We start from the raw sequence: 27354 nt of genomic DNA, 5'->3' as shown, positions 1-27354 counted from the left end.
ACTAGATGAACAGTCACAAAATGAACATCATAGCGTAACTACCACGAGGTCAAAAACAAAACAAACCCCACATTATCAGCATCCCAGAAACCCTGTGTGCCTCCTAGTCAGTAGCCACCCTGGCAATAAGGTGACTACTATCTAGATTTAATAGCACATGTTAATTTTGCCTGGTTTTATACATTGTATAAATGGCATCATATAATATGTGTTCTTTTGTGTCTGTCTTCTTTCACTCAATATTATGTGAGATTTATCCATGTTATTAGATATAGTAGTTCATTCATATACACTATAGTATAGTGTTTCAATATAAGATTATTCCACAATTTATCCATTCTACTGTTGATGGACATTTGGGCTGTTTCCCTGGGAGTGAAAATACTGTGTCAAAAGCTATATGTATGCTCAACTTTAATGAATAATGCCAAATAATTTCCCAAAGTAGCTGTACCAATTTACACTCCCAACAGAAGGGTAAGAGCATTCTATCATTCCATATCCTTACCAATACCTGGCATCACTGGTCTTCAATTTTAGCCACTCTGGTGAATGTGTAGAGGTATTCCATTATGGTTTTAATTTAAATTCCCCAAATTATTAATGAGGTTGAACAACTTTTCATTGGATACAACCTTTTGTGAAGCGCTTGTCTCTTGCTCATTTTTAAATAGGGCATATCTGTCTTTTTCTTATTGGAGTTCTGCATATAACTCAGGATAAGCCCTTCATTGACTATAATATGTAGCAAACATCTTCCTCTGAGTGTGCCTTTTACTCTCTTAATGGTGTCTTCTGACGAATGAACGTTTTTATTGAACGATCATCAGTATTTTTAAAAAGTACCCCAGGTGAGAGCAAAAACTGGAAATGGAGTTGATAACCACTGCTCTAGTTGCTGAGGACCAGAAGCTGGACTGTCCCAAGCAGCAAAGATTGTTCACGTAAGAGTACACTCACCAGAGACTTCAAAGGCCAGATTCTGCAGAAGAACAATAGTAGGAACCACCAGGCAGCAGGTGAAAAGCAACAGGAGAGGAGGGTAAGAATGGGAAAGGCTCAAGTAAGACGTGACCGAACCTCTAAGGCATTTCATACTGTGACTTTATTTTTTTATTTTTTTATTTTTTTGAGACGGAGTCTCACGCTGTTGCCCAGGCTGGAGTGCAGTGGCGCGATCTCGGCTCACTGCAAGCTCCGCCTCCTGGGTTCACGCCATTCTCCTACCTCAGCCTCCTGAGTAGCTGGGACTACAGGCGCCCGCCACCGCGCCCGGCTAATTTTTTGTATTTTTAGTAGAGACGGGGTTTCACTGTGGTCTCGATCTCCTGACCTTGTGATCCGCCCACCTCGGCCTCCCAAAGTGCTGGGATTACAGGCTTGAGCCACCGCGCCCGGCCATACTGTGACTTTAAAACAACCAATTTTCTGAAAGAGCTGGATACCAATACAAAGATGGCCATCTGAAGAGCTTATGAACTGACCAAAACCTACACAACTAGAACCATCCTCATACTGTGTGCAGAGTTAGCTGTCCTCCAAGGGTTTTTTTCCTATATTTTAAGCCAATTTTAAACCAAAATAACATTTCTTGCAATTTTTGTATCCATACTTAAGCTCTCACTTTCTGGCCATTCCAGCAGATAAGAGAATGCAGCTCTGAGTTTTAACTTATTAGAAACACCTATCTCTTGAAAGAGACTTGGCAAATGACTTCAAACACAACCACAGCAATAATATCCTACAGCTGAAATTCAGGTCCCTTATCAGCAGAAGAGGGCTGCCATGGCATCATGCCAGGAGGAAGCCAGAAAGGGGGCAACTGTAATCAAAAGAAAAGTGCAGAGGGGAGGGGGGATTTACTTGTAAGAATTGTTCCATCAAAACACCCCAGTCCTAGCTTCTCTTAAAAATCAGTTATCTCACAATCACAGCTAAAAAGTTTAAACAGGTTGTTAAGAAACCTATCTTTCCTTTCTATTGCCTGACTGAGACCTCAGAAGAATCACATGATAACAGCAACCCTAGAAGGAAGGGTACAAAGCAAACATTGGAGAGCGAGCCCGGAGCACAGTCATGATCTGATCTTGCACAGGCTGCCTCTGTATCCCTGTGGTTGACATTTAAATAACACTAAAGTTGATCAGCTGTTGGCTTCCCAACCTATGAAAATCTGCGAATCCCATAAGTGGATCACATCTACACTGCACATAATTAAGAAAAGCAGCAGCAGAAAACTCACCTCTATAATACTGTAATCCCAACTCTCATACAGCCTACGCTGATGAGGAAAACATCTTTTCCTAAGCTGTTTTGATATACACTATGACAGAGGCTTTAAAACCTTGCAGCTATATTTTAAATATGCATAATTAATTGTTTGATTTCATAAAGCCAGTATAGCAAATTGCTTACGTACTTTACTGGTATTTGCACAGGGCATAGCAGAGAAACTTAAGTCCTGGCTCATTATAGAGAAGGCCTTGGGCAAGGCAGTTTATCTCTCTGGGCCTCAGATTCATCTGTCTACATAAGGGGTTAAAGTAGATAATGCCAGTGCCAATTTTTACCCTGCTCATAGTGCACTGCTGAAAGTGCTGAACCTATTTACTTAGCATTTGTGTATTGTCTCCTTCAATACAGTGCCAACTCAACTTAATTCTAGAGCAGGAAGATACTTTACAACAGCTTAAATCTAGCAGTTTTATGCATGCAAAATGAGGCTGCTGGGCAGACCTGTGGGATATCCTCCCTTCTAATGGTACTGTTAAAATCCTAACTGGGGCAGTGAAGCAATATGAAATGGTACTTAAAGACATGTTATACTTCCTAAACATGAACTGTTTATGTTAGAATTTCTCTCACCTCATAGTCTGTATTTTCATCATATATCCTGGGTGCTTGTATATCTGCACTTTAGGTATTTTCTTTTCTTTTTTTTTTTTTTAGATAGAGTCTCGCTCTGTCGCCCAGGCTGGAGTGCAGTGGCCGGATCTCAGCTCACTGCAAGCTCCGCCTCCCGGGTTTACGCCATTCTCCTGCCTCAGCCTCCCAAGTAGCTGGGACTACAGGCGCCCGCCACCTCGCCCGGCTAGTTTTTTGCATTTTTTTTTAGTAGAGATGGGGTTTCACCGTGTTAGCCAGGATAGTCTCGATCTTCTGACCTCGTGATCCGCCCGTCTCGGCCTCCCAAAGTGCTGGGATTACAGGCTTGAGCCACCGCACCTGGCCTTTCTTTTCTTTTTGATAGAGACAGGGCTTCACCATGTCAAACACACTGGAGTGCAGTGGCTACTCCCAGGTGCAATCCCATTGTTGATCAGCACAGCAGTTTTGACCTGCCCTCCTTCCAACCTGGGTCAGTTCACCTTCCTTAGACAAACAGGTGGTCCCCTGCTCCCAGGAGGACACCACATTGATGCCGAACTTAATGCAGACACCAGAACGGCGTAGCACACTATAACCCAGAACTCATGGGCTCAAACAATCCTCTTGCCTCGGCTTCCCCAGTAACCGGGACTACAGGCATGCACCACCACGCCCAGCACATGAGGTACTTTCTAATTGCTGGGCTTTATATACTATTGCACCTCCCTCAACACATTTACCACTAAACTAGTGGTTTTCAAATGTGTCTAAAGGAGGAAAACCCATTATTCAAAGGAAATCTTCAGAACACCAACATTTAAAACATGTTTTAAAAGCCAGGGGAGGTTGCTCAGATTGAAAGGAATGAGGAAGGCAAGGAGCTAAGTGCAGTCAGATCAGTTTCTCCCTCCTCCCCCTGTTCACTGAGCCATAAGTGTACTCCAGAAGCGTCAGCGGATTCTGCAGATTCCCAGGGTCTCTGGGAGCTTCACCTCAAACAGGCTGATTTGCCCAGTAACTTAGTCTAGTTTCTGGAATAGGACCTACTACCCCAATTCAGGTATTCTCTTCAAGGTAACAAACTTCAACCCAAATCAAGAGAAATTGTTTTAGCATAATCTAATCTCTGGCAGCATATGGAAGTGGCTGCGCCTCTGGAAAAGGCAACTGGATGGCTAGGAAAGAAGAAGTTATACTTTTGAATTTTATACCATGAATTACCTATGCAAAAAAAAAAAAAGTAATTTAAAAACAAATAAAAGTCATTAGGATTCTGTGAATTCCTGTACCTTGTTGTCCATAATTGTCCACTGGCCCTCAGGATTCTGCTTCAAAACACAGTGGTTTCGAGAAATCATCAGGGGGCAGATTTTTGATACCAATTGGTATGTGACACCAAATCCTCGTCCTACAGTCACCTGGGAAGACAACAACAATGTAAGAAATACAATCAGTCATTGTGCTGAAAAGGGAGGTCCTTTACAAATCTCGTCAACCAGCAGCATATGCAGGTCCTGACTTATGAAACCAGACACCTGTGGAACCAAAGCAGTGCATCAGCTATCTCCCCTTCAGCTGCCATGAGAACCACCAAATAGAAAAAGGCAAACAGTTGTGACAAGAAGAGAAAGCTGAAAAAGAGTTATCCATGTATCTCAGGGTTGGCAAGATCTTGAAAGGTCATCTGGTTCAGTGACCATGAGATGGAGGAATTCTTTCTACACATCCCATCAACTCATAAATACTGCCAGTAACTTTATGTAAGGCAGGCCCTCCAATTTTTTTTTTTTTTTTTTTTGAGACGGAGTCTCACGCTGTTGCCCAGGCTGGAGTGCAGTGGCGTGATCTCGGCTCACTGCAAGCTCCGCCTCCCGGGTTCCCGCCATTCTCCTGCCTCAGCCTCCTGAGTAGCTGGGACTACAGGCGCCCGCCACCGTGCCTGGCTAATTTTTTTGTATTTTTAGTAGAGACGGGGTTTCACTGTGGTCTCGATCTCCTGACCTTGTGATCCGCCCGCCTCGGCCTCCCAAAGTGCTGGGATTACAGGCTTGAGCCACCGCGCCCGGCCCCAATTTTTAAAATGTCTCTGACTTGGCATCTTTCTCCCTGTAAATTCCATCCATTGGCACTGGCTTTGCCCTGGCACCATCAGGAAATCTCCAATCCCCTTTCAATGTCACAGCTATAAAGTGAACCCTGAGTTTTCTTTTCCTGGCTCTGTATTCCCAGTTACTGCAACTTAACTCCCAGGGGATGGGCTTGAGTCTCTTTGCCATTCTAATGAGTCTGTGAAAGGACTGCTGGTTTATCTTTATTCTTGGAAGGCATATTAAGAAAAATAAACTTAATTTCTATTACACAGTCAAACACAAGTGTTACTTTCCCAGTTCTAGAAATTATCACTGGAGCATATAAATTGCATTAGCTTTCACAGCAGATCTAGTACACTGCTAGTGTATCCTCAAACTTAGGAATGATTAAATTTCTTGGTCTCCCCCTCCTCCAAGAACTGCTATGCTAAGTCATGTCTCTTCCGTTCTATACTTGATTGGATGGAAAACCTTGGATTCAAGCGCAGGACCTTAGATTGATTCCTACTAAATTTCATCTTGCTAGTTCAGCCTATCAAACCAACTTGTCAAGACCTTTCTGAATTTTTAATCTGCCATCAGATGAGACATACTTAATATCCCTTCCACCAAATTTATATGATATGATGCCTTCTATACCTTCTTTCAAGACACAGAATGGGATGCAGTCAAAGACAAAGTTTTCAGGAAAGCCTAGTAAACACTAATCCACACAGCCTGGATATACCTTTGGCCAGTTGTAATTTAACCAAAAGTCTTTGCATTGGAGTACATATTCTCTGTCTTATCCACAAGAACAGCTTGAGAGCTTCTGGAAAAGGTTGAAAAGAAGCACCAATTCACATCTATCATACTTTCCTGTTGGACCAGTCTAGTTCATAACAACCCTGTGAAGGAAGGAAATGAAATTCTTCTGAGATCCAGATCACAGAATTCCCTGCTTATTCTTCTTTTTTTTTTTTTTTTTTTTTTGAGACGGAGTCTTGCTCTGTCACCCAGGCTGGAGTGCAGTGGTGCGATCTTGGCTCACTGTAACCTCCGCCTCCCGGATTCAAGCGATTCTCCTGCCTCAGACTCCCACGTAGCTGACATTACAGGCATGTACCACCACGCCTGGCTAATTTTTGTATTTTTAGTAGAGATGGGATTTCACCATGTTGGTCAGGCATGTCTCCAACTCCTGACCTCAAGTGATCCGCCTGCCTCAGCCTCCCAAAGTGCTGGGATTACAGGTGTGAGCCACCGCACCCGGCTCCCTGTTTATTCTTTTTTTTTTTTTTTTTTTTTTGAGACGGAGTCTCGCTCTGTCGCCCAGGCTGGAGTGCAGTGGCGCAATCTCGGCTCACTGCAAGCTCCGCCTCCCGGGTTCACGCCATTCTCCTGCCTCAGCCTCCCGAGTAGCTGGGACTACACAGGCGCCCGCCCCTGCGCCCGGCTAATTTTTTCTATTTTTAGTAGAGACGGGGTTTCACCATGGTCTCGATCTCCTGACTTTGTGATCCGCCCACCTCGGCCTCCCAAAGTGCTGGGATTACAGGCGTGAGCCACCGCGCCCGGCCCTGTTTATTCTTTTTAGTGCACAAATGACCTCTTTAATGACCCATACCACAACCTTAACTGGGAACTTTAAACCAACGTTAGCTAAAAACTGCCCTCTTCTCTTCGTCTGAAAATCTTTCAGAATCATGCGTGTCCTCCTCAGTCCCTCAAAGACCACCACGACTCACTGACCTAATCTATTCCTCCCCACAAACTCTCATCTCAGTATTGACAATACCATCCAACCAACTATTCAACCCATAACCCAGAAGTCATCTTTGATTCATCTCTGTCCCTCATCCCCACACTGAAATCACTGGTAAATTTTATGGGCTATAATTCAAATATGTCCTAAGTCTGTTCATTTCTATCTCTACAGCCACAACCTTAGTCCAAAACACCTGGCATCCTACTGTTTCTGTTCCCACTCTAGCCCCCATAAACTTTATATAGTAACTGGAATAGAAATGTAAACATTTTAAATCAGATCATTTTCCTTCTTTCCTTGAAACTGTCCAATCATTCAAACTTCCTTCCATGGCCTATAAGACCCTGAAAGTCCTGAGCCCCTCTACTCTTTAGTCTTAACTCATATCACGGTGTCAACACTAGCTGCTCCAGTCCCTCAAACATTTTTGTTGTTGTTCCTTAAGCCCCTCTGCCTGAAGTGCCAGCCTACCTGAGGGTCTTTTCACTTAGCCCCTCTGCTAAGAACACTATTCTCTCAGATCTTGCAAGGGCTCCTTATCTTTCATGTATCAGCTACTCATAAACCTACTCTGATCACCACTGTCTAAAGTTGGTTGTCTGCTTCCCATCGTATTTCTTCAGTTATTAGGATGCTCTTATCACAAACCGAAATTATCTTGCTTATTTTACTTTTCCCCTCCGTGCCCTTAACAGAATACAAATTAGATAAGCAGGGACTTTATCTGTCTTGTTTATCACTGTGTCTCTATAGCCGGCATAGTGTTCAGTTAAGTATTTGAGAATGAATGAAAAAATAACGAGGTCTTGCATATGAGTCCTCAAGATTTAAGGGTGGGTGTTTTTATGTCAGAAGTTAGAGACTGTATTACCATTGGAAAATGTGGAGCAGCAGTTGGAACTCATACGGTCTCCCTTGTTCCTCTTTAAAACGTTGTGGTGACCACTCCACCAATACTGAGCACAAAGTTTTTCAGTTCTTTCACACTCTGCCAGAATTATATTAATTATAGAAGTTCCTCTGAGGCTGGGCGCGGTGGCTCAAGCCTGTAATCCCAGCACTTTGGGAGGCCGAGACGGGCGGATCACGAGGTCAGGAGATCGAGACCATCCTGGATAACACGGTGAAACCCCGTCTCTACTAAGAAATACAAAAAACTAGCCGGGCGAGGTGGCGGGCGCCTGTAGTCCCAGCTACTCGGGAGGCTGAGGCCGGAGAATGGCGTGAACCCGGGAGGCGGAGCTTGCAGTGAGCTGAGATCCGGCCACTGCACTCCAGCCTGGGCTACAGAGCAAGACTCCGTCTCAAAAAAAAAAAAAAAAAAGAAGTTCCTCTGAATACACATATCTGTTAAAATTGGAATGGTTAGGGATTTATCTGTCATCCATATTCAGTAAAATTTCTATTTAGGTAGCTTTATCTCTAAGAGAGGAAGCATCTCATATTACATGCTAATACTGGAGGGGAGACAGCCAGACTGCCATTGTGAGTAGCCTGGGGAAAACAGTACCAAAAAAGTGGAAGAGTGCCTTTTTCTGAAACTGCCTCCAACAGACTCTGAATCCAGAAAAAGGAATCATTCTTTTATATCCTTCCCTGCACTTCCTGGTCTTAGAATTTACCTTGGTACTACTGATATTTCTCCTATACTATAGTTAAAGAGTGCAGTGAGGTTAACTGGAAATCCCAGGACCACTCAATGGAACACTAAATTTCCCATGGGAACTGACTGCCGACCCATATGTGAGGGGTTGTTTTCATTTACAATAGTTTTGCAAGCATTTCAGCTTACACATATTATTGATCTAAAAGATCATCTTGTCCTTGCCCACCTTCACAAGACTATCTCTTCCCTCCTGGGCACAATTCCTACTGTTTCTCAAATAACAAGTAAATATGGCCAGGTACAGTGGCTCACACCTGTAATCCCAGCACTTTGGGAAGCCCAGGCGGGCGGATCACATGAGGCCAGGAGTTCGAGACCAGCCTGGCCAACATGGCGAAACCCCGTCTCTACTGAAAATACAAAAATTAAATGGGCATAGTGGTGCACATCCGTAATCCCAGCTACTTCGGAGGCTGAGGCAGAAGAACGGCTTGAAGCGGGGAGGTGGAGGTGTGATCACACCACTGCACTCCAGCCTGGGTGACAGAGGGAGTACTCTGTCTCAAAACAAAACAAAACACCCCACAACAAAAGCCCCCAAACCAGTAAATATAACCATCCTTTCCCTTTTTTCCCTTGGGGCAGAAAATTTAATGAAAACTAAATACAAGAGAAGAAAAGGGAAGAGAAGGTTCTGTTGTTTTCCCCAAAGGCCTAGATACTTTATAGTACCTGAGAACTAGCTAATTTGCAATAAATCTCTACTTGTTTTTCCACCAAACTCTATGCATTGCTTTAACAAGCTTAAAGCCACTTATTTAGACAATTTACTACAGTATTCCCATTAATGAAATGAAAGGAACTCTGTTTTATTATTTTATCCACAACATCTGAGACTAAGAACTGGAAAGGCAGGGCGCTGATCTACCTTTGCTGTTATAATGTTATTAGCATACCTCTTAAAATCTTGTGCAAAACAGCTTGTGCTATGATGTGGGGACATTACAATAAGTACAACTTCTTCTCTTGCCTCTGATTCAGACTTCTTTTCAGGCTATGCTACGACTTGACCTTGCAGGCAGCCAAGCCTGGCAGGCTTCTCCTACACACAGGTCCCTGAAGCCAGCCACAGTCTTACCACTGTGTCTTTGCCATTCACTCGGTTTGCACGAGTCCGTCCCCATAGAAGTGGCCCCACAAAGAACTATCAAATGGTTCAGAATATGTCTAAGAGTGCTTTGGAGTCTTCTTGCCCTTCCTACAGGTGCTTTAATTCTTCCTCCCCATCCCACCTGCCCAAGACTGCAGTACCAAGCTATTCAGAAGAGTCATAAATTAATCCACAACAATTGAATCTAAAGGAATAACACTTGCCCACTAAGTTACCTTAGAAAGTTGTGTGTATGCAGGGATCACACTAAGTAATGTATGTGAAATTAACTAATAGTTATGCATGAAAATAATTTATTTTTGTGTGTAGTATTCAGGTTATCATTCAGGTGTTCGTGTTTTAATTTGCTAAACTTCTCACAAACATCTGCTGTTGGAAAGGGCCAGGCAGGGAAAGATCTGTGCTCAAGCTAAAAGCCTGAATGCTTCATGTGGACTTTTAGGCACTAATACCTGGATAGAAGAGGTATTCTATCCAGAAAATGGATAGAATTTTGGATAGAATACAGAGATGTTTTCCTGGTGTTCCTCAAATCACAGCACACAAGTAACCCTTTATAACACCTCCTAATCGAGCAAAATTTGAGCCTGGACATGAATTCCTCCTCTGACTTGAAGAACTACTGCTCTGGGATGGAATTAAATAATCCACATCTTGACACTTGATCATACAGCCCATATGGATGTTCTTAGACTGCTTCATTGTATAAATCCCCTCTCCCCACTCAAGCCTTAAACTCTTCGAGCGCAGACATTTTATTTGTCCTCACTGTACACCAAACAATGTAAAATACTCAGTAAATACCTGGCAGACTGAATTGAGGCGGTACGGCTTATAGGAAAAATCTACCCGAACATACATTAAGACTTAAAAGACTTACTGAATTTACAACATCATGACCAACCATCCACTTTTACTGCAAAGAGAACTTTTCATACAGATTATTTCCAAAACCCAGGTGGTTCCCAGTCATGACAAGCTTGTCCCTGACCCAGTTCTCCTTCTCAACCTGATTGCAATCTAACTCCCTCCTCCCCTCCCTCGCCCTTTCAAGATGCACCACGCTGGTGCATCTTTCCCCTTAAAAATGTTTTCATTTGCAACTGCATTAGTAAAGACGAGAGGCAGCCTCTGGAGAGAACTCTGAATCCCTGCCCGACCCACCTCAGGGAGTGCCACTCGGCCGTACCGAGCCTCACGGGAGAAATGTGGCCCAGCCCAAGTCGCCCATGTTCCTCAGAGTTGGGAAGGAGGAAGACATTTCTACGTGAAAGTTTGTTTTAAGGGACAAAGCCCAAAACTTGAATCGTTTTCAAAACAAACTCGAGAAAGTTCACGCGCCGGGCCCCGCCTCGGCTTCCCTGCGGCTCGCGGCCCCCGCCACCGTTCCCCGACCTGGGCACCGCGGGGCTCCGTGCGCCCTAAACGGGATCTGGCCAGCCCCCGCCCTCCCCTCCTCGACACCCCCGCGTCTCCTCACATTCTCTGCGCGTCCCTCTCCTTCCCGGCCCCGCTACCCGCTGGCCCAGGCCTCTCTGGACGGGGCCAGCTTCTCGCCCCACAGGCCGCGGGCCAGGGCCTCCGTCCTCACCCCAACCCTTGTGGCCCCCCCATGGCTCCCCAGAGCCGAACTCTCTTTTCTTTCTCTCATTCGGCCCCTATTTCTCCCCCAAACACCTCCCACCGCAGACCCTTCAGTCGCTCGCGCCAGAACCGCTTTCTCCCTTCTCTCCCCAGGAATCCACCCCCCACAGACACTTCGCTCCTCTTCCTGGTGCCCGCCTCCTCTCTGCCATTCATTCAGCGCAGCAAGACACCTTCCTCCCTCCCCGAGCCCCGCTCCCTCCAGCCCCTGCCCTCCGCCCCACAGGACCCCTTCCCCCGTACCTCGCGCCCATCTTCCAGCAGCAGCCACCCGGCGCTCATCCCCACCCGCCGCAGGCACCAGCTCCGGCCACGGGCGCGGTCTCCTGTGACGAAGAAGCCGGGCTCCCCCATCGCCTACTCGACCCCGGGGGCGGTCAGCACCGAGCGAGACCCCGACCCAGGCTCAGGCTACCTCTGTGCATCCTCTCAGCTTCCATATCTAAACAACAGACAGAAGCAATCACCACACGCTCGCGATCGCTGCGAATGCAGGCTCCGCTCGCCCGCCCTCGGCCAGGAAGCAGGAGCACTGCGCCTGCGCAAGAGACGGCGGCCGCCCTGGGGCAAAGAGGGTGAGTCAGGAGCCAATCCGGCCCTGGGCGGGGCGGGCGTGACGCGAGGGCTCTCCTCCCCTCACAACTTCGCTCGCCCCCTCCAGAACCATCACCTCAGTCCTAGTCGCCCCAAAGTGGAACCTCTCCTCACCTTTCCTCTTTTTAAAAAAATCATGTAAAACTATAGCCCACTTTTAAACAACTTTAAACTTTCCATCAGATTTTTTTTTTTTTTTTTTTTTTGAGACAGAGTCTCGCTCTGTCACCCAGGCTGGAGTGCAGTGGCCGGATCTCAGCTCACTGCAAGCTCCGCCTCCTGGGTTTACGCCAGTCTCCTGCCTCAGCCTCCCGAGTAGCTGGGACTACAGGCGCCTGCCACCTCGCCCGGCTAAGTTTTTGTATTTTTAGTAGAGACGGGGTTTCACTGTGTTAGCCAGGATGGTCTCGATCTCCTGACCTCGTGATCCGCCCGTCTCGGCCTCCCAAAGTGCTGGGATTACAGGCTTGAGCCACCGCGCCCGGCCTTTCCATCAGATTTAAGTCTGCCTAGTCTGTTCCTAAATAGTCTCTATTTTGCACAACCTCCTTATATTACCGAAGTAAAAAATAGATTACACTAGGCAAATCTACAAAGACACAGAGCACAGTTACCTGGGGCGAGGTGTGGGAGCGGGGATTGAATGCAGGTGGGCTTGAAAAAATTGGAGGAAAGTAGAAATGTTCTAAAAGTGGATTGTGGTGACAATTGCACAACTGTGTAAGTTTATTAAAAAGTCATGGAAGTGTGGCTGGACGCAGTGGCTCACGCCTGTAATCCTAGCATTTTGGGAGGTCGAGGCGGGCAGATAGCTTGAGTTCAGGAGTTGTGACCAACCTGGCCACAAGGGGAGACACCGTCTCTACAAAAAAAAAAAAAAAAAAAAAAAAAAAAAAAAAGGAGGAAGGGAGGGAGAGAAAGAAAGGAAAAAAGAAAAAAAAGAAAAATTAGCTGGGTGTGGTGGTGCACACCTGTAGTCCCGCTACTCGGGAGGCTGAGGTGGGAGGATCTCCTGACCCCGGGAGGCAGAGGTTGCAGTGAGCTAATATGGCGCCACTGCATCGCAGCCTGAGCAACAGAGTGAGACCCTGTAAGGTGAAGTGAAGGAAGTGTACACTTTCAGTGGGTGAATTTTATGGCATGTAAATTATACTCAATAAAACTGTTAATTTTATTATTATTATTATTGATTAGAGACTGGGTCTCGCCTTGTCACCCAGGCTGGAGTGCAGTGGCGCGATCTCGGCTCACTGCAACCTCTGCCTCCGTGTTCAAGCGATTCTCCTGCCTCAGCCTCCAGAGTAGCTGGGATTACAGGCATGCGCCACCAAGCCCAGCTAATTTTGGTATTTTTTGGTAGATATCGGGTTTTGCCATGTCTTCTGGATTCAAGCGATCCAACCGCCTCTGCCTTCCAAAGTGCTGAGATTACAAGCATGAGCCACCAAGCCCGGCCAACTAAAAAACTGTTTTTAAATTCAGCCTCTCATTTGGATTTTCCATACAGTGTGATAGCTGCTGCCTGTAGTGAGTACCTCCTATGGTTGAGCCCCTTTTGTCTTTTCAGTTTTCCAACACCTAGTTAACAATTTCTTTTTCTCTTTTTTCTTTTTTTTTTTCTTTCTTTCTTTCTCTTTCTTTTCTTTCATTCATTCTTTCTTTCTTCTTTCTTTCTCTTTTTCTTTCTTGCTTTCTCTTTCTTTCTTTCTCTTTTTCTTTCTTTCTCTTTCTTTTCTTTCTCTTTTCCTTCCTTCCTTCCTTCTTTCTTCCTCTTTCTTTTTGTTTTTCTTTTGCACCAGGGGAATGAAGGAAAACAATTTTCCTAAATAAAATTCTGTCAAAAAAACAGCCAGGTCTGGGCATGGTGGCTCATGCCTGTAATCCCAGCACTTTGAGAGGCCGAGGTGGGCAGATCACCTGAGGTTGGAAGTTCAAGACCAGCCTGACCAACATGGAGAAACCCCGTCTCTACTAAAAATACAAAGTTAGCCCAGCATGGTGGCACATGCCTGTAATCCCAGCTACTTGGGAGGCTGAGCCAGGAGACTCGCTTGAATCCAGGAGGCGGAGGTTGCGGTGAGCTGAGATCTTGCCATTGCACTCCAGCCTGGGCAACAAGAGTGAAACTCCATCAAAAACAACAACAACAACAACGACAACAACAACAACACAGCCAGGCATGGTGGCTCACGCCTGTAATCCTAGCACTTCGAGAGGCCGAGGCAGGTGGATCACCTGAGGTCAGGAGTTCCAGACCAGCCTGGCCAACGTGGTAAAACCCCGTCTCTAGTAAAAATACAAAAATGATCCGGGCATGGTGGTGAGCACCTGTTATCCCAGCTACTGGGGAGGCTGAGGTGGGAGGATCCCTTGAGCCTGGGAGGCAGAAGTTGCAGTGATCTGAGATCACACCACTGCACTCTAGCCTGGGCGACTGAGCAAGACTCTGTCTCAAAAACAAATACACAAACAAAAGAAAACAACAAGAAAAGAAAATTTATATACACTAAATGAATTACACAGTGTACAATAGTAAATGGCTAACATTTACTGAGTGCTAAGTGCCAGGTACTAGGCCAAGCACCCTACATACTTTATTTGTGCTTTACAAACAAAAAGAAAAAAGAAAAATTAGCCAGTTATTAGTGGTTACAATTATAATCCCTACGTTAGAGATGATGAGAAAAGAGGCACAGAGAGGTTTTGGTAATCCTCCCAAAGTAACAAATGAAATGGCAGAGTAGGATGTCAATTCAAGTCTGTTTCAAAAGTCTAGTTTCCTAACCATGGGTGCAATCCCAACCTGGAACGTTTTATCTGTGTTGCGCAGTCAGATCAAGAAATGCAGGCCCTGACATCACAGAGGGCCAGGAACATTGGTGAGAGTCATAGCTGCACTCATGGAGATGCTTCCCTAAGCTGTGCATAGGTATCTGTTGGTGCCCCCACCCCACCTTAGCATTCTATCCCAGGAACAGCAAGCACACCTAGAAGCCGCCCTGACATTTAGTCTGTGTGTCTCCTTAGGCTTCTCTTGGCTGTGATAGATTCTCAGACTTTCCTTGTTTTTGACGACCTCAACAATTTGAGGAGTACCAGACAGATATTTTGTAGAATGTCCCTCAATTGGGATTTGTCTGATGTTTTTCTCATTAGACTCAGGTTATGGATTTGGGGAAGGAAGACCACAGAGGTAAAGTGTCATTCTCATGGAATCATATCAAGGGTACATGTTATCAACTTGAATGAACTATCCCTGTTGGTGTTCATCTTGTTCACCTGGCGTTTCTTATTTCTTGATCTGACAGTGCCACACAGGTAAAACTTTCCACGTTGGGATTGCAACCATGGTTAGGAAATCAGGCTTTGGAAATCTAGGTAGTTTTTGTCAGGTTTCTCCATTGTAAACTTACTTTTTTTTTTTTTTTTGAGACAGAGTCTCACTCAGCGGCCCAGGCTAGAGTGCAGTGGCGTGATCTCGGCTCACTGCAAGCTCTGCCTCCTGGGTTCACACTATTTTCCTGCCTCAGCCTCCCGAGTAGCTGGGACTACAGGCGCCTGCCACTACGCCTGGCTAATTTTTTTTTTTGTATTTTTAGTAGAGACGGGGTTTCACCATGTTAGCCAGGATGGTCTCGATCTCCTGACCTCGTGATCCGCCTGTCTCGGCCTCCCAAAGTGGTGGGATTACAGGCGTGAGCCACAGCACCCGGCTTTTTTTTTTTTTTTTTTTTTGAGACGGAATTTCACTCTTGTTGTCCAGGTGGAGTGCAATGGCGCGATCTCGACTCACTGCAATCTCTGCCTCCTGGGTTCAAGTGATTCTTCTGCCTCAACCTCCCAAGTAGCTGGGATTACAGGCACACACTACCATGCCCGGCTAATTTTGTATTTTTAGTAGATATGGGGTTTCACCATGTTGGCCAGGTTGGTCTTGAACTCTTGACCTCAGATGATCCACCCTCCTCAGCCTCCCAAAGTGCTGGGATTACAGGCGTGAGCCACCACACCCAGCCTAAACTTACTCTTTTTTTTCTCTCTCTTTCCACACTGTACTCTTTGGGATGAAGTCACTATTCCTAGGCTAAATTTAAGGAGTGAGGAATTCTGCTGCACTTCCTTGACTGCAGGGTCTCTACAGAAACTGTCTGGAATTTTGCATGGGACTTTGCCTCTCCTCCCCTGTTATTTATTCAATCACTTATTTGTGTCAGGCCGGGTACGGTGGCTTATGTCTATAGTTCCAGCACAGCACTTTGGGAGGCCAAGATGAATGGATCACTTGAGCCCAGGAGTTCAAGATGGGCCTGGGCAACACAGCCGGACCCTCTATCTACAAATAATAAATTAAAAATTTAGCTGGGTGATGGTGGCATGCACCTGTGGTCCCAGGTACTTGGGAGGCTGAGGCAGGAGGATTGCTTGAGCCCAAGAAGTCAAGGCTGCAGTGAGCCACTGCACCCCAGCCTGGGTGACAGAGCGAGACCTGTCTCAAAAACAAATAAATAAAATGAAAAATATGTCAGTGTGAACCCATGGATATTTATTTTATACTTTGGGTTATAATCTCATACTGCTTTGTTTCTCAGATTGTTCCTACTTCGGCCATTGAGAGCTCTTTTGGGTGGCTATAGTGTCCTTTTGACATACTCCCATTGCTGTGTTTTGCTAAGTACTTCCTTACTTTCTGTCACAAGATGCCCTAGACCTAAAATCAGCTATTTCTCCAAGGATCTCTGGTTCCTTTTTTGGAAAATGGTATTAGAAACCAAGAAACTCTCGGCACTAGGTGCAGTCATTGCTAGTGGGATGTCATCATTTCTAGGCCTTCTTAGCTGACAGAGCAAATAAACATATGGGTGAATACTAACCTTCTATATACACATATTTATAAATGTTTATGCATATATACACATTTGTGTTGTATGTGTGTGTGTATCTGTAAGCTAGGCATGAGTTCATTCTGATATCTTACCACTCTCATCCATTCCCAGAATCATCCTAGTTATCTCCCCTTGTTCATCTGTAACCTTCTACTTCAAAAGTGAGAACCCAGAATCCCACCATCTGCCATCCCGTGACTTAATCTTCCATTTCCAGTATACATGTATAGTGATTTCAGAATTGTTAAGCCATACACTTGTGGAGACTACTTTATCACCTATAGTACAGTACGTGTATGCAGGTCTTTTGACTTCGGTCTTACAGACTCCACTCATTTCCAAAGTGGCTGAGGTCAGCACCCTTTTCCCTCAAACCCCTTCAGAGAGGTTGTTTCATACATTTGTAACACAGTTAGATTAGATTTTTTTTTTTCCCGAGATGGAGTCTTGCTCTGTTGCCCAGGCTGAAGTGCAGTGGCCCAATCTCAGCTCATTGCAAGCTCTGCCTCCCGGGTTCACACCATTCTCCTGCTTCAGCCTCCCGAGTAGCTGGGACTACAGGTGCCCACCACCATGCCCGGCTAATTTTTTTTATTTTTAGTAGAGATGGGGTTTCACCATGTTAGCCAGGATGGTCTCGATCTCCTGACCCCGTGATCCGCCTGCCTCAGCCTCCCAAAATGCTGGGATTACAGGCGTGAGCCACCATGCCCGGCCAGGTTTTTTTGTCATAGTCTGTTCTATGTGGGATCCTCTGATCTGCTAAATGATTGCTTAGAATTTGTATACATTTTACATTAATAATGATTGACTAATGTACACATTAAAATTAATATATACGTTAAGGTTCACTCTTACTGCAAAGTTCTATGGGTTTTTATAGATGCATATGTCATGTGTCCACCATTACAGCATCAGAGAAAATAGTTTATCGCCCAAAAAATAATCCTTCGGGCTTCACCCATTCAGTCCCACTCCCACCCACTGTACCTCACCTCACTTGTTTTAACTAAGTATCCTGGAGATTACTCCATAACAATATATACATATATTCCTCTTTTCTCTCTCTCTCCTTTTTTTTTTTTTGAGATGGAGTCTCGCTGTGTCACCAGGCTGGAGTGCAGTGGCATGATCTCAGCTCACTGCAACCTCCGCCTCCCAGGTTCAAGCAATTCTCCTGCCTCAGCCTCCTGAGTAGCTGGGATTACAGGCACGCGCCACCATGTCTGGCTAAATTTAGTGTTTTTAGTAGAGACGGGGTTTCACTATGTTGGCCAGGCTGGTCTCAAACTCCTGACTTCATGATCCACCTGCCTCGGGCTCCCAAAGTGCTAGGATTTCAAGCGTCAGCCACCACGCCCAGCCTCTCTTTTTTAAATTTAATAATAATTAAAAAAAAAAAAATCCCTTAGCCTCCCAAAGTGTTGGTGTGAACCACCATGCCCAGTCCCTCCTTCCTCTTGACAGCTGTATATTGCTCTATTGTGTAGATGTTGATGGCTGTTGTGAGACCTTAGTTCTTGTCTTCTTAGTTTAAAAGAATTTAAACAAGACACACACAGCAGGAGACGCAACATAGAACAATTTATTGCAAAGGAAAAAGAATATTTTGAAAGTTAAGTGCAGAAGAGGCAGTCCACCCTGAGAGAGGATTCAGGGTGGGGCAGCCAAGACTGGCACTAGGGAGACTCCCTTTACGGGAGACTTACATCCTTCTTAAAGGATTGGGAAGAGGTGTTACTAGGAAGCACGCTCTGGGCGGTCCTCTGGGTGCACATGCGCAGTAGCTGTGCCTGCCTATTCATTCCCCACATGTGTCATTAGCACCTTACATCTCTACCCAAGGGTGTGGTTTTTACTATTATGATGAGCAAAGGGTCAGTCTGAGGACAGGTAAAATCAAAATATGCATGCTCTCTATGGGGGAAATTCTCTACTAGAGACAACTTTGCTTGAATGAGCTTGACTACAATGTGAATGCTGGGGTTATGGTGTTGACTGTACAGTCACCACGGTCACCATGGTTGTTGCATCCTGAGGACATGGTTACTTCCTTGAGTACCCATCCTGCTTCATAGATATAACATTGTTTATTCAACCAGTCCTTTGTTGATATGCAGTAGGGCTCTTTCCGGTCTTTTGCTGTCACAAATAGCCCTGCCATGAATTCACAGGTACCACTTTTGAGTGCCTATTATATGCTTATCGTATATCGTCTTATTAATCCTCACTACCATCCTGCAAGTTATCCTCATTTTGCCTATGAGAAAACTAAGAGTTTCTTGAAGGTTCTTGTTTTCCATTGCATTCCTGACATTTTATTGAATGAATAAATGTAACTCAACTAGTAAATGGCAGTGCAGGAAACAGAAACCAGTGCTGTAAGGCTAGATCTGTCTAGCCCTAGCGGTTGCATTCATTATGGTCTAGCACTAGAAATGGCCATCCACAGGGAGTGACCAAGATGATTATATCAGGATATCTAATTAGTTTTTTTTTTTTGTCTTTTTTTTTTTTTTTTTGAGACAGAGTCTCCCTCTGTTGCCTAGGCCTGAGTGCAGTGGCATGATCTCAGCTCACTGCAACCTCCGCCTCCCAGGTTCAAGCAATTTCTGGCTAATTTTTGTATTTTTAGTAGAGACGGGGTTTCACTATGTTGGTCAGGCTGGTCTTGAACTCCTAACCTCAAGTGATCTGCCTGCCTTGGCCTCCCAAAGTGCTAGGATTACAGGCATGAGCCACAGTGCTGGACAGTTTTGTTTGTTTGTTTGTTTGTTTTGTTTTTTTTCTTCTTCTTCCTTTCTTCCTTGTTTTTTTTTTTTTTTTTTTTTTTGGTGGAGTCTCACTGTGTTGCCCAAGCTGGTACTGAACTCCCAGGTTAAAGTAATCCTACCTTGGCCTCCCAAAGTGCTGGGATTACAGGGGTAAGTTACCACACCTGGCCTCTAATTAGGTTTTTATCTAATCCTTTTAAAAATGCCTACTTTTGTGATTATTTTATAATTACAAAAAAGAACATAGAAGATATGTATAGACTTTATATGAACAAAGAAACATGCACATATTGGGTTGTAGTCTCAGACACTGTTTTGTTACTAAGGGTGCATGACCAAAACAGTTTGAAGACCACTGACTTCTGTCTATGGCCATACCACCCTGAACGTGCCCGATCTCGTCGAGACCACTGACTTCTAAGATTTGGGGATTTTATCAACTCTACCTCCCCTATATATTCCCTTTTAACAGTGGCTCTTAACTGGGGGTGATTTTGCAATGTCTGGGGACATTTTTGGTTGTCATGATGTGAGGAGAGGTGCCACTGGCATTTAATGACTAGAGGCCAGGGATGCTGCTGAACATCCTACAAATCACAAGATAGTCCCCACAACAAGAGTTATCCCATACAAAATGTCAACAATGCTGAGGCTGAGAAACCCTGTCTCATACCCACCTCAAGAGGGAAAACTGAAGTGGGAAAAGACAGCAGGATGTGGAAAAGTAAGTAGGGGGTTATCTACGTGAAACTGAGAACTGTCACATTATATATGCTCAGTTAATGTCAATTAAACAGAACTGAGGAATGTTAGAGCTGACTGTGGACAGGCTTGGGGAGTGGGGAAGGAACATGACAAGAAGGAGAGAAAGTACAGGGCAAGAAGAAGAAAGGGAAAGGGATGAGAAAAGTATGGAAAAGCTGGGCACAGTGGCTCACACCTATAATCCCAGCACTTTGGGAGGCCATGGTGAGAAGATCACTTGAGCCTAGGAGCTCAAGAACAGCCTGGGCAACATAGGAAGATTCTAGCTCTACAAAAAAAAAAAAAAAAAAAAAAAAAAAAAAAAAAAAATACTGTGCACCTGTGGTCCCAGCTACTTGGGAGACTGAGGTGGGAGGATCGCCTGAGCCTGGAAGGTCAAGACTGCATGATTGTGCCACTGCACTCCAGCCTTGGTAACACAGTGAAACCCCAAAACCCTGTCTCAAAAAAAGAAAAAGAGAAGAGAAAGAAGAGAAGAGAAGAGGAGGAAGAAGAAGAAGAGGAGAAGGAAGAGGAAGAGGAAGAAGAAGAAAAGGAAGGAAGGAAAGAAGGAAAGAAGGAAGGAAGGAAGGAAAAAATAAAAGAATTATGAAAAGGAAGTGTGGCAGGTCACTCTTTTAAAAGATGATTACAGCCGGGCGCGGTGGCTCAAGCCTGTAATCCCAGCACTTTGGGAGGCCGAGACGGGCGGATCACGAGGTCAGGAGATCGAGACCATCCTGGCTAACACGGTGAAACCCTGTCTCTACTAAAAAAAATACAAAAAAACTAGCCGGGCGAGGTGGCGGGCGCCTGTAGTCCCAGCTACACAGGAGGCTGAGGCAGGAGAATGGCATAAACCCGGGAGGCGGAGCTTGCAGTGAGCTGAGATCGGGCCACTGCACTCCAGCCTGGGCGGCAGAGCGAGACTCCGTCTCAAAAAAAAAAAAAGAAAAAAAAGATGATTACAAGATCTCCCATCCCTCTTGCTCTTACTATGTGACACTGACATTCCTCACATTGCAAGGTGGAGTTTATATTTCCTCCCCTTGAATCTAGATGGGCATGGGACTCCAGCAGAAGTAATGCTATGTCATAAAAGGTGATATAGCTTCCACCTGGTCTTTTTGGGATGTTCACTGCTGGAAACTAGTCTACATAAGGAAGTGGAGAGATCACATGAAGAGGCCATATGTAGATGTCCTGCCTGACAACCCCAACTGAGGTCCCAATTGACATCCAGCATCAATGGCCAGTCATGGGAATGGAGGTTCCCCTGGATAACATCAGCCTGACCCTGAATCATCCCCAGTCCTCTGTGTCTTCCAGCTGAGGCTCCAGACATTGTGGAGGAGATCCAAGCTCTGTTGTACCCCACCTGAATTCCTGACCCACAGAGTCGGTGAGCATAATACGATGGTTGGGTTAAGACACTTAGTTTTGATGTGGTTATGCAGCAGTAAGGAACTAGAACAGAAAGGGCGCAGGGACATGCTGGGGGCTCTTTGACAGTCATTGGTTGTGTGCTTTATATATTAAGGTAATGCTAGCTGCGGTAACATATAAACCCCAAGTTTCAGTGGTTTAACACAACAGAAGGTTATTTCTTACTCACGTATTTGTTCAGTGTCCCTAGACAGTGGACAGCCTTCCATTAAGTCATTCAAGTACTCAGACTACTTTCTTTCTGTAGCTTCTCTGTTCCCTAGGGCTTGGAGTCCTCTGCATCGAGAAGGCAAAACAGGGGAAGAGAGAATGGAGAAGGTACACTTGCTTCTTCATTGTCTTGTCCCCAAAGTGACATACACTCCTTTGGCTCACATTTTACTGGAGAGAACTGGTCCATGACCCCACCTAGATCTGAGGGAGGCTGGGAAATTCAGGCCCTGGTTGATTAGTCCTTCCCAGAAACAACTCTAAATTGTGGGAAGAGGAGCATGAATTCTGCCAGACTTTAGAACTCAAGTTAACAAATTAAAATGATGATAATAACATTATCTCTCCCATTTCCTTTGTTTTTATCTCTCTGGAATAGAAGTAAAAGGATGGAATTTTTGCTCACTCCATGGCTTTTGTGTAAGACCAGCTTTTAATTCAGTGGTAAACTAGAGGTTACTGTAGCATAGTAGTTATGCCCATGGACTCTGGAGCCCCACTGTTCAAATCCTAGCTCAGCTAGTTGCTACATGAGACCTTGGGCAAGCTTCTTGACCATTCCAAGCCTCAGTTTCCCCATTTGTAAGATGAAGGTGATGCTAAGTATAGCACCTAACTTATAGGATTGTTTTGTGGGTCAATTCTTGTAAGATACAGAGTAAGTACCAATAATGGTCAGCTACCATTGTGGAAGAAGGGAGCGTTGGCTTCTGCAGATACAAACACTATCTCCCCATGCCTTTCCTACACTCTCTCATCCAAGACACATAAAAATAAAAGCTTCCTCCTCTTTAAATTGTTGATGTTATAAAGTAGAAATCTCTTCAATCAATATTATACTTTTTAAAAACAACCCATGTCCAAGCAAGATGGTTTTTTTTTTTTTTTTTTTTTTTTTTTTTTTTTTGAGACGGAGTCTTGCTCTGTAGCCCGGGCTAGAGTGCAGTGGCCGGATCTCAGCTCACTGCAAGCTCCGCCTCCCGGGTTTAGGCCATTATCCTGCCTCAGCCTCCGGAGTAGCTGGGACTACAGGCGCCCGCCACCTCGCCCAGCTAGTTTTTTGTATTTTTAGTAGAGACGGGGTTTCACGGTGTTAGCCAGGATGGTCTCGATCTCCTGACCTCGTGATCCACCCGTCTCGGCCTCCCAAAGTGCTGGGATTACAGGCTTGAGCCACCACGCCCGGCCAGCAAGATGGGTTTTTAAAATGTCTAAAACACATAGTTCCTGCTGTGAGCAAGGGTCGGTCCACTTTGGGGGCATAGCTCTGCCAGCTGAGGTGTGGTTTCCCTGTGTGTTTCAATAAAGGCGAGATGGAATTTTTCATTATGTTTTCAAAAGATTGAGTGGAGAAGAAAAGGGTCTTGATGTAGCATCTCAAGGAAAGTCCTGTGTTTCTCCGAATACTTTCTATCTTGAGACCACAGGCCAACTTTTCAATATATTGCTGCATGTAGCCATCTTGGGGGTGGGGTGGGCAGTGAGTGCTCAGATTGGTACCATAGACTTGGAGGAATTCAGGGTGACTGGGGGAGATGAAATCCCAGATGGGATGATGCAGCCTGAGTGTGTGGTAGGGAGAAGTAGGGAGGTGGGACTTAGGGCACCACATTCTTATTCATTCTACCTTTTCTCTCACTCGTTTATTCTACCACCTTCTCGTCTCCACCCATCCCCAAAATGTAAGACTCCACACTGAAGGAATCAGGAAAAGATGTCTTTCATCTTGGAAAAAGAAATGTTTTAGAAAACCAGAAGACGACGAGAAGGGGAAAAGTAACCACTTGCTTTGGTCGGCTTGTGTGTTCAGTGCTATTTTATGTAAACATAGGGTTTCAAGTATAGAGCTGTAAGATATTTCTGATACCTTCGATCAAGTTTATTATATTTCAGAAGCACTTGTAACAGGTAATCAAATTTACGATATTCTGGAGGTGTCTTTTTTTTTTTTTTGAGATGGAGTCTCGCTCTGTCGCCCAGGCTGGAGTGCAGTGGCGTGATCTCGGCTCACAGCAAGCTCTGCCTCCCAGGTTCAAGCAGTTCTCCTGCCTCAGCCTCCCGAGTAGCTGGGATTACAGGCACCCACCACCACACCCGGCTAATTTTTGTATTTTTAGTAGAGACAGTGTTTCACCATGTTAGCCAGGATGGTCTTGATCTCCTGACCTCATAATCCACCCGCTTCGACCTCCCCAAGTGCTGGGATTACAGGCGTGAGCCACTGCGCCCAGCCTGGAGGTGTCTTTAATCAGTAATTAAGGTAGATATTTTGGAGGTACTTACAATTAGTAACCACCTTTTCGGTGGGGGCCCTGACTGTTTAAGCATCTACGTCCTTTAACTTGCCAAGGATCAGTATCCAGATAGAATATTTATTACCAGCCAGGCTGGTGGCTCATGCCTGTAATCCCAGCACTTTGAGAGGCAGAGGTGAGCAGATCACCTGAGGTCAGGAGTTCAAAACCAGCCTGGCCAACATGGCGAAATCCCGTCTCTACTAAAAATACAAAATTAGCCGGGCGCAGTGGTGGTCGCCTGTAATCCCAGCTACTCTGGAGGCTGAGACAGGAGAATTGCTTGAATTCGGGAGGCAGAGGTTGCAGTGAGCCGAGATCGCGCCACTGCACTCCAGCCTGGGTGACAGAGAGAAACTCCATCTCGGAAAGAAAAAAAAAATTCATTACCCAGCTGATTTTATTCAGGAAGAGGGGAGGAAGGAAAGAAGGGAGGGGAGCTAAAGGGGGCAGCAGCAGCAGAAGGCAGCGAGAATCAGGCATCAATAATGATCACTTTGTTTTCCTCTGAGTTGGCTTCAGGCTGTTTATTTTGCAAGTAACATGTGTATCAGGCACCTAATATAAAATTTAGATTTTGGATGACTTACAGTTGCGTCATATCACTTTGAGTTGGCTATTTTTGGACTACAAAAGATTACAAAGATCCCTAACTCCGTTCACCTTTGTCAAGGGTTGAGGAAGGGGAGCAGAGAGTCAGGTGTTTCTCACATGGAGAACCTGGAGTTCTACAATTAAAGGTTATTATGCAATTCTCATCACATTTTTTGACTCGCAAGTTTATTGTATCATCAGTTGTGGTATATATTATTCAGGACTTGTTTAAATGTGCGTATTTCAGCTAGTAGAAGCCTTGCCTCTCCTGTTTCAGTGACAGTGTTTAGAGCTCTGTTTTTCAAACTTAGATTAACGCCGAGTAATGAGTCTTAGCACTATTTATTTATTGACAAGGTCTCACTCTCTCACCAAGGCTGGAGTGCAATGGCAGGATCATAGCTCACTGTAACCTCAAACCTCTGGGCTCAAGCAATGATCCTCTTGCCTCAGCAGCATCTCAGGTAGCTAGGACTACAGATGCGTGCCACCGTGCTGGGCTAATTTTGGCTTTTGTATAGATGAGGTCTCACTATGTTGCCCAGGCTGGTCTCAAACTCCTGGCCTCAAGCGATCCTCCCACATGAGCCATCACACTGGTCTCTTAGCACCATTAAGAAACAATAACAAAACTGAAAAGGAATACAATAGAATAAGTAAGAGGCCATCACACACAGCATTGTTTGTGAAACACTGATGTCTCTGTGTGTGTGTGTGTGTGTGTGTGTGTGTGTGTGTGTGTGTGTACTGAGTCTCAATGTAAAATGTGTTTTTTCACTATAGGTCGTGGTCACAAAGAAGTTGGGAGGTTTCCAGTACCAGACAAAATGGAGTAAGGCACTGCAGTCTCTGCCACTGATCACAACTAAAAATTCTGGACAAAATGCAACTAAGGACTCTGAAAAGTAAACAAGCAGCCAAATTACAGAAAGGAATCAAAGCTTGAGGAAACTGTCTGTATGGGGTGAGTTTCCCCCAATTTTCTTCTTTTCTATCACAGCTTTGAGATGAGAATAGGTCCAGTTGGGGAGCTGCACGGTAGCAGAGACAGCAGAAACTCTGAGAGAAACCCCATCTCTCTGACCAGAAGACTTAGGAGAAGGGTTCCTGTGAGCCAGAGAGTATAGAGTGAAATCCCCATTAAAACTATTTCATTTTCTCTCTCCTAGATCTGTCCCCAAGATGATGAGACAGAATTTGCAGTTTGAACCTCATTAGATTGATTGCCTATGAAAACAAACAAAACAAAAACAAAGTCAACACTTTTTTTTTTTTTTAGATGGAGTCTTCACTCTGTCCCCCAGGCTGGAGTGCAGTGGCACAATCTCAGCTCACTGAAACCTCTGCCTCCCGGGTCCACGCCATTCTCCTGCCTCAGCCTCCCGAGTAGCTGGGACTACAGGTGCCCACCACCACACCCAGTTAATTTTTTGTATTTTTAGTAGAGACGGGGTTTCACTGTGTTGGCCAGGATGATCTTGATCTCCTGACCTCATGATCCGCCTGCCTTGGCCTCCCAAAGTGCTGGGATTACAGGCGTGAGCCACCGCGCCCGGCCCTACACTTCCTAAAGCTGAGGTGAGCAAACTTTTTCCACAAAAGGCCAGATAATAAATATTTTAAGCTTTGTGCCATATAGTCTTCCATCACAACCACTCAACCCTGCTATTGTAGTGCCAAAGCAGCACAGTATGTAAATGAAGCAGCCAGGCTGTGTTCCAGTACAACTTTACGTATAAAAACAGGGGGAAGGCTGGATTTGGCCTGCAGGTCATAGTTTGCTGACTCTTGCTGTAGAAGAATTTTAACAAGATTCAGAGTCTCACAACATATTAATACTATTCAAAATATCCAGGATGCAATCCAAAATTGCTCCACAAAGCTCTAGAAAATGTTACCAATTTTTATGGGAAAAGATGATCAAAAGATGCCAGCACCAGAGAGGATGTGGAGAAATAGGAATGCTTTTATACTGTTGGTGGGACTGTAAACTAGTTCAACCATTGTGGAAGATAGTGTGGCGATTCCTCAAGGATCTAGAACTAGAAATACCATTTGACCCGGCCATCCCATTACTGGGTATATATCCAAAGGATTATAAATCATGCTACTATAAAAACACATGCACACATATGTTTACTGCGGCACTATTCACAATAGCAAAGACTTGGAACCAACCCAAATGTCCATCAATGATAGACTGGATTAATATACCATGGAATACTATGCAGCCATAAAAAAGGATGAGTTCATGTCCTTTGCAGGGACATGGATGCAGCTAGAAACCATCATTCTGAGCAAACTATCACAAGGACAGAAAACCAACCACCACATGTTCTCACTCATAGGTGGGAACTGAACAATGAGAATGAGAACACTTGGACACAGGGTGGGGAACATCATACCCCAGGGCCTGTCGTTGGGTGGGGAGTGGGAGAGGGATAGCATTAGGATAAATACCTAATGTAAATGATGAGTTAATGGGTGCAGCAAACCAACATGACACATGTATACCTATGTAACAAACCTGCACGTTGTGCACATGTACCCTAGAACTTAAAGTATAATAATAAAAAAAGCAAAAAAAAAAAAAAAAAAAAAAAAGATGCCAGCACCAATATGACCAAGAGGTTAGAATTATCAGATAAAGACTTAAAACATCTATTATAAGTATGCTGGATGAAATAAT

At 44.9% G+C, this 27354-nt stretch overlaps 1 protein-coding gene and 1 long non-coding RNA gene across 5 annotated transcripts in view; one reads left to right on the top strand and one right to left on the bottom strand.

Annotated features, from left to right (window-relative positions):
• Positions 1-11689, bottom strand: part of RNF8 (ring finger protein 8) — a 39399-nt gene extending 27710 nt beyond the window's left edge. For 2 of the 4 annotated variants that reach the window (XM_050787685.1, XM_050787682.1), the window contains exons 1-2: positions 11370-11680; positions 4158-4286 (exon numbers count right to left, since the gene is read on the bottom strand). In XM_050787685.1, coding sequence (XP_050643642.1) covers positions 4158-4286; positions 11370-11480 — 240 coding nt within the window. In that variant the 5' untranslated portion in view covers positions 11481-11680. Of the gene's footprint in view, positions 1-4157; positions 4287-5685; positions 5728-11369 lie in introns of those variants that run through there. The other 2 variants (XM_050787681.1, XM_050787683.1) reach the window with 2 other exon arrangements.
• On the top strand, positions 11589-26404 carry LOC126952844 (uncharacterized). Its single transcript, XR_007725043.1, has 3 exons — positions 11589-11701; positions 25449-25629; positions 25945-26404. It is a non-coding gene; the product is annotated as an uncharacterized LOC126952844 (long non-coding RNA).
• The last annotated feature ends 950 nt before the right edge of the window (positions 26405-27354 follow it).

This window comes from Macaca thibetana, chromosome 4 (genome assembly GCF_024542745.1).
Source record: "Macaca thibetana thibetana isolate TM-01 chromosome 4, ASM2454274v1, whole genome shotgun sequence".
NCBI lineage: Eukaryota > Metazoa > Chordata > Mammalia > Primates > Cercopithecidae > Macaca > Macaca thibetana.
Note: the sequence above shows the minus strand (reverse complement) of the source record. Positions and strands in the feature narration are given on the sequence as shown.